The 18523-nt window shown below is 36.6% G+C and overlaps 1 protein-coding gene across 2 annotated transcripts in view; it reads right to left on the reverse strand.

The window, feature by feature from the left end:
• The window catches only part of TRABD (TraB domain containing), a 35712-nt gene extending 18526 nt beyond the window's left edge, over window positions 1-17186 (reverse strand). The window contains exons 1-5 of one of the 2 annotated variants that reach the window (XM_039338733.1): window positions 17018-17185; window positions 10437-10498; window positions 9008-9086; window positions 6825-6991; window positions 2233-2373 (exon numbers count right to left, since the gene is read on the reverse strand). In XM_039338733.1, the coding sequence (XP_039194667.1) occupies window positions 2233-2373; window positions 6825-6991; window positions 9008-9086; window positions 10437-10460 (411 nt within the window). In that variant the 5' untranslated portion in view covers window positions 10461-10498; window positions 17018-17185. Of the gene's footprint in view, window positions 1-2232; window positions 2374-6824; window positions 6992-9007; window positions 9087-10436; window positions 10499-17017 lie in introns of both variants that reach the window. The other variant, XM_039338741.1, reaches the window with a different exon arrangement.
• Between the last annotated feature and the right edge of the window lie 1337 nt (window positions 17187-18523).

Raw genomic sequence — 18523 nt, forward strand, 5'->3', positions numbered from 1 at the left:
ATATGTCAGTTAAAGAAAGGGAAAGTTTGATTAAAGCCACAGGTTTTCAGATGGTAAAAAAGGTTAAATACTTGGGAGTATATCTAACTGCTTCAAATGGAAAATTGTATAAGAACAATTACGAACCACTATGGGCAAAAGTCCAAAAGGATTTAAGAGATTGGAAAAAATTGCAATTGTCATTGTTGGGGAGAATTTCAGCTGTAAAAATGAATGTTCTACCAAAGTTTCTTTTTTTGTTTCAGATGATACCTATTCTTAAAAAAGAGGCAAATTTGGAGGAATGGCAAAAGGGTATCAATAATTTTATATGGGCCGGGAAGAAACCAAGGGTTAAATTTAAGATATTACAGGATGCTCGAGAAAGAGGGGGACTTAAGGCACCTAATTTGAAATTATATTATGATGCAGCCGCCCTAACTTGGTTAAGTGATTGGCTTAACTTAACAAATATGGATATTCTTTTTTTGGAAGGTTGGGATTTAATATACGGTTGGCATGCATATTTAATTTTTAATAAGAAAGTTGATCGGACTTTTAAATCACATATTTTGAGGAATGCCTTACTTCGTGTTTGGAAGAAGTATTATTATAGATTAAATTATAAAATACCTATCTGGGGGATTCCCAGACATGCAATTGAGGGAACCTCTAAGGGGACAAATTTTGATAAAATTTCATACAAAGAATTGTTAATTTGTTCTGGTTCGAATTGGCATTTGAAATCCCTAGATGTATTAAGGCAGCAAAATATTCTACAGTCATGGTTTCAATATTTACAAATAATAGATAGATGGACTGTAGACAAGAAAGAGGGAATAACACTAGAAGATAGACAATTGGTTATTCAGATTAAAAACCAAGGTCCGGCTCATATAAAAAGAATATATAATGTTTTATTAGAGTTAGATTCGGAAACAGAATTGGTTAAAGATTGTATGATTAAATGGGCTCAGAATATACAGGAGCCGATCTCATTGGATTTATGGGAGATAATTTGGATAAGAAATGTTAAATTTACACAAGCTCAAAATTTGAGAGAAAATTTTTATAAAATGTTTTATAGATGGCATTTAGATCCTAAAAAATTATCTTGTATGTATTCCAACATACAGCCCAAATGTTGGAGATGTGGCAATAATGATGCGACATACTTTCATATTTGGTGGAATTGTAAAAAAGTAAAGGCTTTTTGGATTATGATTTGGTGGAACATTCAAAAGATTTTTAGAAAAAAGATAAAGTTTACTCCTCAACTATTTTTACTTGGTATTTTTGTTGACTTAAATGAAAAAGAAACTACTTTGATGTTGAATTTATTAACTGCAGCAAGGTTACTAGTAGGTTTATATTGGAAGAAAGATTCTTTGCCTACTTTAGAAGAATGGATATTTAAAGTATCTAGTTTTGCAGAAATGGCAAAAATTTCTGCTTATTTAAAGGATCATACACAAGAAAGATATATTACTGTATGGGGAAGGTGGATAGATTATATTCAGAAAAAGTATGGAATTAAAAAGTTTTATTTATTTTATGAATGAATATCAAATATTATAGAGAATTGTTTTATAGGTTATGGAGTTAAAGGTTAATTATGATATTTTTTTTCTTTCTCTCTTTTTTTTTCTTTTTTCTTAATTATTATAATTTTCTTTTTTTTTTCTAACCCTGTATTCTGCTCTGGGAAGTGAAGGGAGGGGGGGTGGGGGTGGGAGGGAGGGTAAGGGGGGGTTCTCTATTCTAAAATTTTATTGTATTTTTATAAATGATTGTATGTTTTAAAAAAATAAAAATTTTCAATTAAAAAAAAAAAAGATCTGTGGACTTCAACTCCCAGAATATGGGAGTTGAAATCCACAAGTCTTAAAGTTGCCATGGTTGGACAGCCCTGACCTCGATAAAAGAAACAGTTCTGACTCAGAGTGTGAAAAAGCAATGGAAGCTCAAACAATCCTTTCCTGTAGGAATTTCAGAAAATGTTGGAAAATTTAAACTTATACAAGTTTATGCTGTTATTCACAGCTGTGTGCTAATGCTGTGCATACTTATTTTAAAGGACACCTCTTGAAAAAGCTACAAAAAGAATTATACAGTTGATTTCGTGCTGTACACTTAACACCAGACTCAGTTGCAGCCGATTATAAAAGTTGAAAAGTTATGGTTTGAATCTCTTTGTGATGAATTATCTCATACGCCCAAAACAAGTGGACTTTATCACAGAGGAACACATACCTGCTTTATAGCTTGCTGAAGCTTCTCCAGATTGATTTCTTTGGCTTCCTTTAGCAAAGTTCTTTCATCCATTTTTAACATAGAAACTCTATATTGGCACAGCTCGACCACGACCACATCAGGTTGAACCTCCTGTATTGTCTGCAAGAGATGGATTCAGGCTCAAACCTACGGACAAAATTAAAAAGAACCAACCTGCAACGTTCTATACTAGAGTGCCGAATAGCCTCATCAGAGACATCTTTAAAAATGCAACGAAGTATAAAGGCTTGTGTTCTGTTTTCAAAATTTTACAAGTTTAAAATAATTACATTATTCAAATGATTTAAATAATTTAAATAATCTTTTTTAAAAAGAACTTTTTAAAAAATACTAGTTTTTTTTAGTATTCTTATAGAAGTCATCAAAAGAAGATGACAACGCTTCTTTTTACGTAAAGAAAAGAATTCTTATTTTTTTCACATCAGGACTTTTGTCCTAAGAAGGTTGTCATACACTCCATTCTTCCTTTAAACCAGTGGTTCTCAACCTGTGGGTCGGGACCCCATTTGGGGTCGAACGACCATTTCACGGGGGTCGCCAAACAACGCAGTCTGCCATTTTTCCCCCCTTTTCCTTAGCTGTGCTACTCCCTTTTATTCTATTGTGTTTTGAAAGCCAATAGAATAGACTCTCTTGAATAGAGTCTAATTCTATTGGCTTCCAAAAGCCAATAGGAATTGTCCAGGCTGTCTCTGCCCTGCTGAGCCCGCCAAAAGTCCCAGTCTGCAAACGGTGCTGCACCAGTTGAGTAGTCCTCAACTTACGACCGGTTGGGTAGTCCTCGATTTACAACCGGTTGGGGGTCGCGGCATTAAAAAGGTTGAGAACCACTGCTTTAAACCTTCAAAGTTGTATTAAAGCCGCAAAGAGATCCTCAAATTATATACTCATAGATTATGTATTTACATTCTTTTCAGATAGACACCAATCCTTCTCAAGAATTGACTTCTTTTTGATTACAACGGACTTATATAATAGAGTAAAGAATGTCAAGATTTTCCCTAGGTCTTTGACGGATCATAGTCCAGTTTGGATGGAGTTGACTCAAGAAAAAGAGGAGAGAAGATCCTGGAGGGTGAATGAGAATTTATTTAGACAAGAAAAAAATGTTCAGAAACTAAAGGAGTGTTTAAAGGATTACTTTGTTTTGAATATGTATAAGGGGACTTCAATGTCAATGGTATGGGATGCAGGGAAAGCATTTATGCGTGGGATTTTGATAAAAATGAATAACTGTCATAAGCAAAAACAGATTCAGAAACGTAAAGAATTGGAAGATGAAATTAAATTAAAAGAAAAGTCTTTGATTTTAAATCCTTCTGATGAAAGTATTAAAGAATCCTTAAAGTTGTTAAGAACACAATTTAATATGTTGTTAGCAGATCAAGCTGCAACCAATTTATTGTTTATGAAACAAAACACATTTTGTAATGCTAACAAGCCAGGGAGATGGTTGGCTTATCAGTTGAGAAAGAAACAGAGACAGAGAACAATAGATAAAATAAATTACAAGGGTAAATTAGTTTCTCAGAAGGAATTGATTAAGAAATCTTTTTTGGATTATTATCAAAAATTATATAAATCTACTAATGTGCAAATTTTAGAGATAAATAAATACTTAAGTGAGGTTAGTTTCCCTAAATTGACAGAGGATCAGAAACATGAAGTTAATGGTTTAATTACTAAGGAGGAAATTTCGCTAGCAATTCAACAATTGAAACCAGGGAAAGCACCGGGTACGGATGGGTTAACAGCTGTTTATTATAAAGCCTTACTGGAGGAGATGACTCAACCATTAGGTGATCTTTTTAATGGCATTTTACAGGGTCAAGAGATTCCTCCCTCATGGCGTACTGCTTTTATATCATTGATTCCAAAGGAAGATCAAGATCTTACTTTACCTAAGAATTATAGGCCTATATCTCTTTTAAATGTGGATTACAAGATATTTGTAAAAATCTTAGTAAATAGGCTTATGAGGGTTGTGCACCACCTTGTGCATAAAGATCAATCTGGGTTCATAACTGGAAGGTACATGAAAAATAATGTCAGACAAATTATTAATTTATTAGAATATTTAGATAAAAACAACCAAGTTCCTGCAGGGCTGATATTTTTAGATGCTGAAAAAGCTTTTGATCAATTGAATTGGCATTTTATGTTAAGAGTAATGGAAGAGATGAATTTTGGTGAAAAGATATTGCAAGCTCTTATGGTAATATATCAAAAACAAACGGCACAACTTATCGTTAATGGAGGTTTGTCAGAGGTTTTTACAATAGAGAAAGGTACTAGACAGGGTGCCCATTATCACCGTTGCTGTTTGTCTTAACACTGGAAATACTGTTGATCAAAATTCGAGAGTCGCAGGAAATTAAAGGAATAGAAGTTAATAAAAAAGAGTATAAGTTAAGAGCTTTTGCGGATGACTTGGTTATCACTTTGTCGCAACCTACTTATTCTGTAGTAAAATTATTACAGCTGATTCATAATTATGGTTTGGTTTCGGGTTTTAAGATTAATGTTAATAAGACAAAAATTTTACCTAAAAATATGACTAGTCGGGAGAAGCAGACTTTGGTTAACTTGACGGGTTTTGAAATTGTTAATAAGGTAAAATATTTGGGGGTGATGCTATCTGTTTCTAATGCAAAATTATTTAAAAATAATTATGAAAGGTTGTGGGTTAGGGTACAGAGAGACTTGAAGAATTGGGAAAAGTTGCAATTATCCCTCATGGGAAGAATTGCAGTGATAAAAATGAATATTCTACCCAAGTTTCTCTTTTTGTTCCAAATGATACCGATTTTGAAGAATGAGATCAATTTAACTGAGTGGCAGAAAGGCCTTAATAAATTTATTTGGGCAGGGAAAAAGCCAAGGGTTAAGTTTAAAATTATGCAAGATTTCCGTGAGAGGGGAGGACTCAAGGTGCCGAATTTGAAATTATATTATGATGCGGTGGTTTTAACATTAGTTAGTGACTGGGTAAATTTGACAAATTCTGATATACTTCACTTAGAGGGATGGAATTTACTTTTTGGCTGGCATGCCTATTTAATATTTAATAAAAAAATGGATTGGGCTTTTAAATCTCATATCTTAAGAATTTCTTTACTTAGGGTTTGGAGAAAATATTACAAAAGTGATTTCAAAGTACCATTATGGGCCGTACCTTGGCATGCAATAGAAGGAATAAAAAGAGGGGTTAAAATGGATATGGTGTCCTATAGACAGTTACTTAAATGGGATGGACAAAACTGGCAGTTAAAATTACGGGAAGAGTTAGCACAAGAAAATATTATTTATTCTTGGTTCCAATATAGGCAATTATTAGATAGATGGAAGATGGACTGTAAGGTGGGTTTTTACAGAGAAGATGAAAATCTTATTAAGCAAGTGAAGGATCAAAGACAAACCCACATTAAGAGGATCTATGGGGTTTTAGTTGAATTGGATTCAGAAACGGAACTAATTAAAGATTGTATGATTAGATGGGCGCAGAATTTTGGTGAGCCAGTTCCATTGGACACCTGGGAAATTATTTGGGTGAGAAATGTCAAATTTACACAAGCACAGAACTTAAGGGAGAATTTTTATAAAATGTTTTATAGATGGCACCTTGATCCACAAAAAATGTCTTTTATGTACCCTGACTTACAACCTAAATGTTGGAGATGTGGTTGTATGGATGCTACTTATTATCATATTTGGTGGTCGTGCAGAGAGATAAAAGCATTCTGGATTAAGATATGGTGGAATATCCAGAGAATTTTTAAAAGGAGGGTAAAATTTACTCCACAATTATTTTTGTTAGGTATAGTTACTGATTGTGACATAAAGGAGGTTATATTGATGTTAAACTTGATAACAGCTGCGAGGCTGTTAGTAGGACAATATTGGAAGAAGGAATCTTTGCCTACATTGCAGGAATGGTTTCTTAAAGTGTCTCATTTGGCGGAAATGGCAAAGATTTCGGCTTTCTTAAAGGGACAAACGCAAGAGAAATTTCTTGCTGTTTGGGATAAATGGATAAAATTCATACAATTTAAATTTGATATAAAAAATATTATATAGTTTTTTCATAATTTTTAACTTTATATATATATATATATTTCTATTTTATATTCTTTTTTTATAAATTTTTTTAACTTTTTCTTTAATTAAGCCTATATTCTGCTCTGGGAGGTCCTGGGGGGGGAAGGGGGGGGTTTGGGTAGGGGCGGGGGAAGGGGGGTTTTGTTGGGTAATGTTTGTTTTTTATTTGTATATGTTGTTTTTTGTTTTTGTATTGTTTTTTATTTTTTGTAAAATTTATAAAACTCTTTAATAAAAAAAAAAAGAAAAGTAAAGAAAGAAAAAATAAAAAAAAAATAAAAGAGATTATGTATTTACATTACAAAAATGATTTGATCGAAACTTGAAACAAAGGTACATTCTCTTCAATCATAAAGAAATTCCTTTTTAAAATTTCCATTTTACAAAATTCTTCAAGATTACATAGAAGATGATCTATTAACCCCCCCCCCGCTGCAAATATCAATAATTACCTTTACCACATCTTTTTTGCTGCTATCACTGAAGTGGGCAGTGCCAACGACATAAACTTTGGAGCCCTCTTCAGTTGCAAATTCCGTCACAGTGCTGGGAAGGCTGGGCATCTTCTGTCTCTTCTTCATCTTCATCTCCAGAAGTATTTTTAATGCATCTGCATCAGCTTTGCGTATGAAAACAGTGACATTCATTTCAAATATTCAAATATTCAGTGGCGACCTTTCACAAGCCTATCATCTATGCCAGTGTTTCTCAAACTTGACAATTTTAAGGCATGAGGATTTCAACTCCCAGAATTCCACAGCCAGCAACGCTGGCTGTGGAATTCTGGGAGTTGAAGTCCACATGCCTTAAAATTGTCAAGTTTGGGAAACACTGATCTATGCAATGGAAGGACTAGACTAGGCTAAGTTTATTAGACTAAGTTTACTAGTCTAACCTCCATTTTGGGTTGTGAACTTTGGGGTCAAAAACAGGAAGGGTTCAGAATGTATACCTAAAACCTCTTTACACCATTCACTCTTTTTGAGCCCCATTTTGGTTCTGTTTGCAAAAGCCTTAGGATCCTCCCCTATTGCTTCAGTGCCTTTCGGGGAAAAAAGCTGTGTGAAGGGATTCCAGCTGATTCTTTGAAGGCATAAACAGTTCACAGATGTAATACAGTTCTTTACAATCCAATTTTGTTGCATGTCAACAATAAAAAGTCGTACCAAAGACAAAATGATTCAGATTTATCATACTCTATTCCAAATCATAAATTGGAGAGAGTTGTTTTTTTGCACAGGCAATCTTTCATAGAACACTCACAATTTAAATATCATCAAACAAGCTAAGCAGCTTGCCCACAAGAATTAACATGTTTTACTCGTCTAGCCATTAAATCAGAAAGAATAATACCATAGTTATCTGTAATATAAGATCTCTGTTTAGGAGGACATCATAACTATAAATCCTATTTATATCAGCTTTCCTCTAAATGCAAAAACTTTGCAAATAATTGTTAGTCTGTCATCCTATGAGCTACCTGGCTCTTAAATACTCAGAATCAGCAATGCTCTATTGCAGCGGTTCTCAACCTGTGGGTCGCGACCCCATTTGGGGTCGAATGACCATTTCACGGAGGTCGCCAAACAACGCAATCCACTATTTTTTTCTCAGCCGGCGCAGGGGTCGGCGCCGTGCATGCACACCGCGCAGGGGGCGGCACATGGGGCACCGCCGCGCATGCCCGGCACGCAGGGGGCGGTGCATGGGGCGCCGCCGCGCATGCGTGCCGTGTAGGGGGCGCCGCCGTGCATGCGTGCCGCACAGGGGGCGCCGCCGTGCATGCGTGCCACACAGGGGGTGCCGCCACGCATGCGTGCCGCGCAGGGGGGCGCCGCCGCGCATGCGCGCCGCCTGCTCATGACCAGGGTCGCCGGTCTAAAAAGATTGAGAACCACTGCTCTATTTCTAACTCTAACAAAATTTTGGAATTCTTACAGTTACTACTATATAAATTAGCCAGTTTAAGAATTCATTGTTGATAAAACTGTCATGTCATTTAGGGTATTTTTAGATAGAAATATTCTATTTCATCAAAACAGATCCAAAAGCCAGATTACTGAAAGCAACAGCTCTAAAGACAAAGCAAAAGTAATGGGAACTACCGTTCATTAAATTCTATTTTTCTAATAGCTTCCTGCTAACACATTATTTTAAGTGTCTCTACCTTTAAGTTATTTTAAGCAAATAATATATTACAAAGGTCTCAGCCAATCCTGCAATAACAGGTTTATTTTTTTTTTAACCAAAGAAAGTTATAAAAATGGTGAATATCTGTAGCTCTGGTATAGGATAAGGGTGAAGGCTCGTTCTCCGAGCTTGTGGGGAATGAGCTTTCACCCTCAGTTATAAAAATAGAAATATGTTGTGCACATGGAAGCCTCTAGAACACAGTTCTACAAGAACAAAATGATGTGGGTCATTCTACCTTGTCTAATATGCCATCTATTCTGATACATGTGTAGGTTAATCCAAAGTGGAAGTCTTTTAATGCATCAAGCTCTGACTCTTTAGGCTACAGCAGTTGTAAACAAGACTTAACTTTCTCTAAGAAGCCCTAACTCTAATCAAAACTGCTAATGGCTTTGAAAGAAAACTATGAAGCAAACTGGCTTTCCAATAGGATAAAACATACAAATATTTGATGCAATGTCTGAAGCATCTTCTGGACCATCGCCTTCTGCGTTAGGTAAGGGTTCTGGTTCTGCAACAGTCTATATGGAATAAAAACAAAGAATGCAGACTTTTTTTAATTATTATTTTTTACATTCTAGTTTACACCACTCAAATTCATTCACTACTGATATTGGTTGTAGGTTAAGAAACAAGTTAATTTACAACTTCAATTATTCTACTGCTTGGAAACAGGCTGTAATTGAAAAACACAGGCAATTCCAAGTGTACATGGATAGTTACAATGACCTTACAAGTTACCTCAAATTATGGATGTGGTGATCATTAAGGGATCGTCGCGTGACTGCGCCCGATTTTACAAGCCATCTTTTTTCCTCGTGGTTAAATGAACGCAGTGATTGTTACGCAAGCCCATTGTGTGCAGTGGGTATTTTTTGCCAGAAACCAGAAGTAAAGCCAGTTTCTGGCAAGAAATGTCGTAAATCGTGGTCATGTGGCCACAGGACTCTGCCAACAGCTATAAATATGGGTTGATGACCAAGTGACATAAATGAAATCACATGACTATGGGGGGGCAGCCATTGGATCTTTGAAAATAAGTCATAAATCGCATGAAGGAGGTTAGCTGAAAATCTGAATAGTCCTAAGTGACTGGTCATAAGTGGAGGGCTACCTGTAGAGCACCTACCTAAAAGCAACAATACTGTAACATATTAATTAATAATTAGCCATAAATGTATTGAGCATATGGCAATGGAGGCAGGCGAGCTTTTTCTTCCTTTTAGAGATGAATGGTTTTAAAGAGATGGTTGTCAATCTTTCATGTAAATGCATTTTGGGCTATTTGCCACAAAAGATTTGCTGGATGGAATTCAAGCACACCCTGCCCTCTCCATGTAAAACAACAGGCAAGGATATAATCCTATTTCCTTAAGGCAAATCAATGATAAATAAAGTAGCTGTATTAAGGGAGCTCTGCTAAAAAATAAGATTTATATCCATCTTTTTATTCAAATGAATGCTCAAGGTTTAATAACAAATCCAGAGTGGCAGTATATGATGCTACAGCTCTCAGGGTGGAAGGAAGATCTATTGGTGGTTACACTGTCACAATGTTACTTTGGTAATTTATAGTGCGTTGCAGGGCAAGTATACACAAGAGTGTAGCCTCTGATACCATATTTTCAAGGCCTAGTAGATGGATAACCTTACCTTTAGATCAGTCAATCAGTCTCACCTAGCCTTCCCCAATTTAGTGCCTTTGACTCTGCCTGCTGGGAGTTGTGAAAGTTCAAATTCAACACATCTGCAGCTTATCAGGTTAGCTTCCATCTTCTGCTTGTACACTACACACACCACAAATATCTGCTAAATATACCAGCAGAAGAACTTCTCCCAGCTACATACCGTATTGTAATTTGCAAATTTACCTCTTGCTGTTGATCCCCCTCCATCGCTGGAATGTCCCTTATTCTTACCAATCAAGTAAGATCTACAGAAAAGAAAAGAGAAGCTCTCAGGATATTGTTTTGACAAAGTTTAAAGTATCTAATCAAAAAGTACCAGCTCAAGTCACTAATTAGGGCTAATCATAAATGTCTGCTTAAACTAAGAGTATATAAATCCTGCCCAAAAGATATTCAAGAAGTATGAAAGACTGGCTCGATTTCTCTCATAGATATGGGGTGGGGGTTGAATCAGTGTTGATTCCAGGCAACTTCTTGGACAGGTCTCTGCAGTTTTCTAAGCAAAATTTCAGAAGTGGTTTGCCATTGCCTGCTTGCTAGGATTGAGAGAGAATGCCTGGCCCAAGATCACCCAGCTAGCTGTGTATCTAAGAGGTGACTAGAACTCACTATCTCTCAGTTTCTAGCCCAGTGTCTTAACCACTACACCAAACTAGATCTCAATAATGACAATGTTTATTAGTTTATGCAAAATGTAAAGGAAAACAAAAGGTAAAAAAGGCAGCCTGAGGTTGAATATTTACCTAGCAAGGTATATTAAGCTTAGTCAGATGTACATAAACCAGTCTGCAATTGTTCTCCTCACCCATGTAGAGAGTAAGGTTGATGATCTTGATGGACAAGTGCAGAAACTGTTGCCTATTCAGAGAAGACTGAAACATGTTTTAAGTCCTGAACAATCTGATAAGGTTTGGAAGTCTCTCAAGCATCACCTCCCTAACTCACTGAAGTATAAGGAAAGGAGGTACAGAGCAGAATTGCAAGACTCTTACAAGTAGACTTGACTTATGACTGTCTAACAATTATAAAGATCTCAGAGAAATCCACAAAGCCCATAAAGCCATTGCCATAAAGTACTTCCAGTCATTGCCAAAATGTTACACCATCATCCCAGTCACATGATCATAATCTGGGTGCTTGGTAACCTGTTCACCCTTACAATCAGCTGCCAGGTGCCCACATGCGATTGCCATTATTTCTGCTAGCTTCCCCAGAGGATCAATGAGGAAGCCACCAGGGAAGGTTGCAAGCTGCTACCACCTATTGAGAGGACTCCCATTCATCTCTGGAGGCTGGCTGAAAGAGCTGCCTGATAAGGGGACTGAACTTCTTTGATGGGATGCAGAAATGTGAAGATTTCAGCTCTGCTCTAGTACACTGCCAAAGCTGAAATCCTTTGGCAGGCAGTTCTTTCAGCCAGCTCCCAGAGTTGAGAAGGATCCCAAATCCAAGCAGAAAGCAGAGAGACAGCACATTAAGGTAAAGAGCACAGGGTGTCTCAGCCATGTAGGGGAGGCCCAGCACAGACCAATACATTTTTCTTCACTCGGGCTGAAAATCCTGTTTGGATTTCTGCAAGGAAGATTTTCAGCTCCCGAATAGAAAGCAACATGGTAAGGAGTGCAAAGTGTTCAGAGGAGTGAGAGAAACCCCTGGGAGACTTGGTAAAGGCTGCACATTAGCGTCGTCTCTTCAATCTTCACTCAGAAAATCTGCCTGGATTTTGACAGGGAAGATTTTCAGCTCCTGATCCTGGGAATCCCTGGATCCCCCCCCCCCAAGGCTCCTTATATGGGATTTTTGCCCACTTAATGAGCTGTGAGATCATTTAACAAGTATAACCTGGAGTGCTGGGATTGTGGTCATTGAACAAAGCAATCATGTGGGCATCTCGCTTAACCACTTATTCTGATCTCAATTGTGGTTGTAAATCAAGGGCCACCTATATTATGATTATCATCATTATTTTTGTAATTTTAGCCTTCCTGTGGAATTGGTTTCATAGTCTGGCCTAACCAATGGGGCTGACATCTGCTTTCTTCCCAAGATCAAACTCTCACGTTAAAATCACAAGGTTTAAACAATGAAATCTTCTCCCAGTATTTTCTCACAAAAATGTGCAAAGCGTAAACTAAAAATGCATCTGCTGAAGTGGCTATAGTCCACAAAATTCTATATCACCTTAAATGTGTTAGCCTTCAGATGCTGCAGCACTCAGAGAAATTAACTTTGTAATTATTTCAGCAAGTCCTTTAAAGCCAAGCAATTCATCACAGGAGACCAGATAGCTTACTGCTATCCTATGAATGGTGGTAGTGGTAGTGGGGAAGTAACATTCATAAATGGAAGAAAAAGAATGGAAATCGTCTATGACAGCAAATCCACGATTTCCACTCCCATTGTATTCAATACAATGCTACTTCCAGCTTCTTTGTTCAGATGACTTAATATAACAGTGCATTGGGAGTTGAGGATAGATAGCATAGCAAACACTAAAGTTATATACACTCCTTCTAGTATTTTTGCCATATGGACCGAAAAGTTCGAATTTGATTGAATTACAAATAGCTGCAATATAAAGTCATTAAAATGGACTTCAAAAGGAAAATGAATCCTTCAAAAATAATTATACCTTAAAGATTCTGTTTGAAAGTTGCATTAGGAAGAAACCTTTTCCAAGATTAAAAAAAGTATCAAATTTACCTTTAGTACTAGTTGCACACAAATTTAAACAATATCACTGATAGTACATCATATGTCCAAACTCGTTTGTAAGATGATGTGCCATAGAGTAGAAATTAACAATACAGAAGAAACAAAGCTTTTTCTTAGAGATACAATTTTTTTTCATTTAATTACTCACATTTACAGTATACTCACTCATACTTAAATCAGAAATGTTACTGAATGCCCCTGTGCTGAAAGGCATAACATTATGAATAATATTATTTTTAGATCTGCTCTATTCCAAATGTTAATTTCTAATGTCCCGGAACTTACTGAATAAATCTGTACAAAGAAACCCAATAATCCTTAAATTGTAAATAATAAATTGCAAATAATAATGTGCAAATGGGAGTTAAGTGTGACTAGGAGCCTGCTGAGGAAGAAGCCTAAATTGTCACTACAGATTTGTCTAATTTCAGCCCTCTGAATTTTACTTTATTCATGTTTGGGCACACCCACTCTTTTCTTTATTTGGCCTTTATGGAACTAAAAAATGGTATTTAATAAGTACTTGATGGAAGAAGTTAAGTCATTAACTGTGGCTTGCAAATCTGACAGACTGAAGTATAATTTTTAGCGAAACAATTCACACTTATACTGTACCTTTACAGCTATAGAGAATCAGTCAATATGTGATCATCCACCTCTGGCTTTCTAAGGCTGGACATCTTTGAAACTAGCAATCTGCTGTTCTGTTTATTTATACTCTAATTCCCTAACTGTACATGGTCTCTAATAAACTGTATCATAAAAATCAAACTTAATTCATGCCTCTTCAATAACTTTTTTTTTATAAATCATTAAATCATATTGCTAAAAAGTCAAAAACTACTGCAAAATTCAGTTAAACTTGATCAATTTCCATGAATTCATCCTATCATTTGCATATATGCCATTCTAATACCATATGTTATTTTTATTTTAACACTACAATTCCACATGATCTAATTGTCTACCTGCAAGTTTGGCTTTAGCACCATTTCTCTTTGCATAAAACATCCATGCTACAGTTACCATATGTTTGTTCAGTATGAAATTGGACTCTTTCCAATTGTTAATTATCTCCCAGTATTTCTTTGTCAGCAAATTAAAGTTTCTTATTTTATACTGACATTTTCAACAATAAGCAGAATACTTCTCATTCATCTTATTTATAATTTTAATGTCTGACCAAGTTCTGAATCACCTTCTATTTTTTTTAATATATTGAAACAGAGAAAATCTCATTTTCCCTTGTCTCCAGAGAAATATCTGAATCTACTTAAAAGTACTTTAATTTATTCACATTTGAATTTTCTTTTAAACCAATCTATACAAACTCCTTTTATTATTACTTTTTCAGATTCTGGCCTAGTTCATTACAACTAATTTGTTTTAACATATTTCAGCTGAATTTGCAAGTTTTTAACATCTATTTTTTTCTAAGTCACTTCACTGATTCATTTAGAAAAGGATTATTTTGTTTTAAATTTTCAGATGTTAAAAATGTAATTGCCTTAAGAAATAGTCTTGTATAGGGGTAAAGGCACTGGCTAGGAACATAGTCAAATCCACCCTCAGACACTGAAACTCACTTTGGGACAATCACACTCTCGCTTATTGTTGGGGGGGGGGGGGGAAGAGAAAGAAGAAGATAGTGTTTGCAGACTGTTTTGAGCTCCAGGTGGAAATATATGTCTAACAAATGAATGGGTCAATAAATGCTATCCCCAGTGATAAAAAATGATAATAACTGGCATATTTCTATAAAGATCTCATATTCCCAATCAATTTGAAATCAGTTTGGTACTTGAGGTACTACTCACTCTCTTTTACCACCCATGAAATAGATGACTGTACTCCAAGGGTTTTCAAAACAAATGAAGTAAAATATTATTCCAGATAATTATTTTTTTAAATAAACGTAGTAGTCTATTCTCAGCTTTTCCAGAAAAATAATTATCACGTTGCTTTGGAATTGATCAAGTTAAATCAAATAAGAGAAAACAGAAACAGATCAGCTGCTGGTATTTTTGACCAATGAAAACAATAATGGTATACTCTTTTGTTATTATAGACTGCAAAATACTAACCTGCTTTGAACTTTCTTTTATTTTACTATATGGTCAATGGATCCCAAAACATAAAAAGACCTGACTGCTGCACCATTCATTCTGGAGTCAAGACAGTGAACAGTCAAGAACCCAAAGTTCACTTCCAGGACCAAGAAATAATTGGATGCTGGAATTTGTACCCTGTCAAACTAGCTCATCTTTCAGGAGTTTAAGCAATCATTTGATGTATTGTTCAGTCCCCATGAAACCTGTTAGACTACAATTCAACTTAAGTAACTTTTAAGTTACTTAAAGAAAGAATTGTTACTTCATAAAATACAGATATAGTAAGCTCACCAAATGTACAAGAGGGAACTAAATGCTTCATCTTGATAATGCATAGTCACAAGAGTCAACTCTGGTTCCTTAAATGCAGGGGAAAAACATGTATATCTGATGTGTTAAAGCAATCTTCCCCAACTTGGTGATGACTACTGGCCACAAATCTGGAGAGCACAAGATTGGAGAAAAAGGATTGCAATGTACCCACCATACAAAACACATGAATTTCCAGGGGGTGATAATAGACTAACAAAATAAACACCCCTTTTCCCCAATTCTTAAGCCAAAGAGTTTGGTACCTCTTTTATAAATCTGAAACCTTTTCCAAAAGTTCATATACTATTTGATTAAACAGGCCAACCTGCAAACTACCTAGTTCCAAGTAAATTTCCAGTAGTTACAGTTGACTCACATCCCTGCAATGAGGGGATAAATATGTTTTCGGTCTTTTAAGTGAGACCATAGCTAGATCAGATTTACTGGAACTGGCACAGGATATCAAATGCATATCAAACATCTTGGTGCAGAAATGTCGCAATATATAAGTTTTGGGCATAACAAAGGAAAGTCAAACCTCAAAATTAGATTCACATGGGACTGCTTTCTAGTCCTGTTGACTTGTATCTAACCTTGTTTTAAGCTGTTGGATTTTACTTTTAGTATAACTTTCATGAAATAGAACATGGGCATATAGACAATTTGATACACACACACACTATATACACACACTATATACACACATTAAAATGCCACATTAAAATGATATTTTATATATTATCATGCCACTGCTTCAATTATTCAAATAATTCCAAAACAAGCCTCTGTTATTACAACAGAAAAGTTATTTTAGTAAGGGAATGAAACCTTGTATTTTTTGGAACATATTAGTAGCAATATGAATTTAAATGCATATTGTTCTCTTAAAATTTGAATTTTGCTCCAATTCAATTTCTGGCTGAATGGTATTTTTCTTCATTAAAAGTGCTATTATTACAGGGCAAAAGGAATTACACAGATCATTCCACCAACGAAAACTACAAGTGTGCTACAACCTATTATTAGCAAGTAATCTAAATTGCTTTCCCAGTTTCTACAAAATAACACATATTTGGCAAGAGCTAAGAATAGACAGATAAGGTCCCTTTACACTGTCACACATTATAATATTATCATTTTCTATCTTAAAAAAAGAAAAAGTTTTATTCGATCAAAATTCCCCACCGCCATATGCCACTGCCGGATTCCTTTGCACAACTTTCCAATTAGGCTGCCTCGTGGGAAAATCCCTGAAGAGACTTTTACCTAGATAAATTGGGAGATGCTAGGAAGGAGAAAAAAAGTTTAAAGGTACAACAAAGCAGACATCCCATCAAAAATAATACACAATATAAAGCAAGCCCACTTGTTCACAAACTTCCACCAGAATAAAAAAAAAATATTAATTTCACACCTCCTGCTCTTCCCACCCCCCAACTTGGCATTTGGCCATTTTGGAGAAAGGACGGTGGGGAGGGTGCCTGAAAATTAAACCGATATTGTCCCTTTGCAGTCAAAGCCTTGCCAACGACATGCCGTAGACACACCAGGAGAGACTCGGCCAACTCCGTACTGCTCCAAGCAAAAATTAAGCAGGAAACACTAACTACCTCGCCCCTTACTTACTTTCCAAGCTATGCCGCTCCCCGACAAGGGAGAAACCTTGTGCGTACGAACCACCAGCTGAAACTCAAAGCGGTTCCGGGACCAAACTTAGAAAAGAAAAAGTCCCCAAAGGGAAAACGAGTCCTCCTGGGACTCGCGGCAGATTAGCCTGACAACACGTTGTATTAGTCATTCATATGGGAGGTGGAGGGGGAGGGAAGTGCGCTGCTGTGCATTCTGGTAGCTGTAGTTCAGCCTCGCTTCCTGCTCCTCTCCTCTGCACGGCAAAGGGCGGAGATTGGAACGGCCAACTACAACTCCCGAGGTGCAGAGCAAGGCGCATGTGCGCTGACTCTAGGAGCGGAGAGTGGTCCGCTTTCGTGTTGGAGTTTCTCCGTGGGAGGATTTCTGCATGGGTGGAATGCATTCTGCGAGCTGCAACTTTGTTTATTTATTGAATTCATTCTATAGAGCCGCCCATCTCTGGTTTTAGGAGCGTTTCTCGGCTATCAACGTCTGTAGAGGATTGTTGGGAAAAGTAGCGTTTTCTAAGCTTAGCGAGTTTAAGATATACGGATTTCAACTTCCACAATTCCCCAGCAAGTCTTCTGGCTGAAGTATTCTGGGAGCTGAAGTCCACGCATCTTAAAGTTGGTGAGATTGAGTAACACTGGGGTAAACCATTATAGAGTTGTGATACTCTGCTCCTTAGTCTCCCTAGATTTTGTTAAATCAGTGGAATTTGCTTGTTCTGCAAAACTCTGGACAGCCACTGGATAGGAGCAGGAGGCTATAACTTTCATATCTCTTTGCTGCTTTTTAGCACTCATGGATTTTTGCACGTCAGATCTGGAAGTGATAGGTTTGGGGTTTTTTTATGAAGATGGGTAAGATTATATGTGTCCAACAGGAAATGCTGGAATGCCAGATAAGATGCAATGCTAGGCTCAGATTCCATTGAGCTAAACTTTCTAAGCCATTTTGGAAATTAAAAATCCAAAATGGAGAGAGTCTATGTAGATTCAAGACTAGGACATACATGGTGACAGATGACTTCCACTTATCACTAAACTCCTGAGAAGAGAGTTCTGTATGTCATTTGGGAGGAAGAGGGAGTGACATCAACAGAGAGGCCAGACAGAAATGGGATGTGAGAGATGCAATGCAGCTGCTTAGGTTCCTGTAAGACAAGCTGTGTGCCCTGAAGACTGGAATTTCCCCCATCCTCCCCCCACTTTCTTTCAAAACTACATCTAAATATGGTAGTGCTATAATTTTAGGTGCATTTGTTGTTTTCTCCTTCCAAGTAAGAACCCGGTTAGAACAGGGTTTCCCTGCTTTGGGAAGTTACTGGTCCATTTGCAGTTTTGAGAGGACTCTTAGCAAACAATTGTCTTGATGGCCAACCCATCCACGCTAGAAGCAAAGAACTGAGCTGCAGTCACCCATCATTGTAGTTTCCAAAGTTTCTGGGTTTTATGTGGCACTTACAAGGATTGTTGGGAAGCTTGGTGTTGATGCTTTGCA

The sequence above is a fragment of the Crotalus tigris genome, unplaced genomic scaffold (genome assembly GCF_016545835.1).
Source record: "Crotalus tigris isolate CLP2741 ecotype Arizona unplaced genomic scaffold, ASM1654583v1 scf7180000017549.6302385, whole genome shotgun sequence".
NCBI classification, from domain to species: Eukaryota; Metazoa; Chordata; class Lepidosauria; order Squamata; family Viperidae; genus Crotalus; species Crotalus tigris.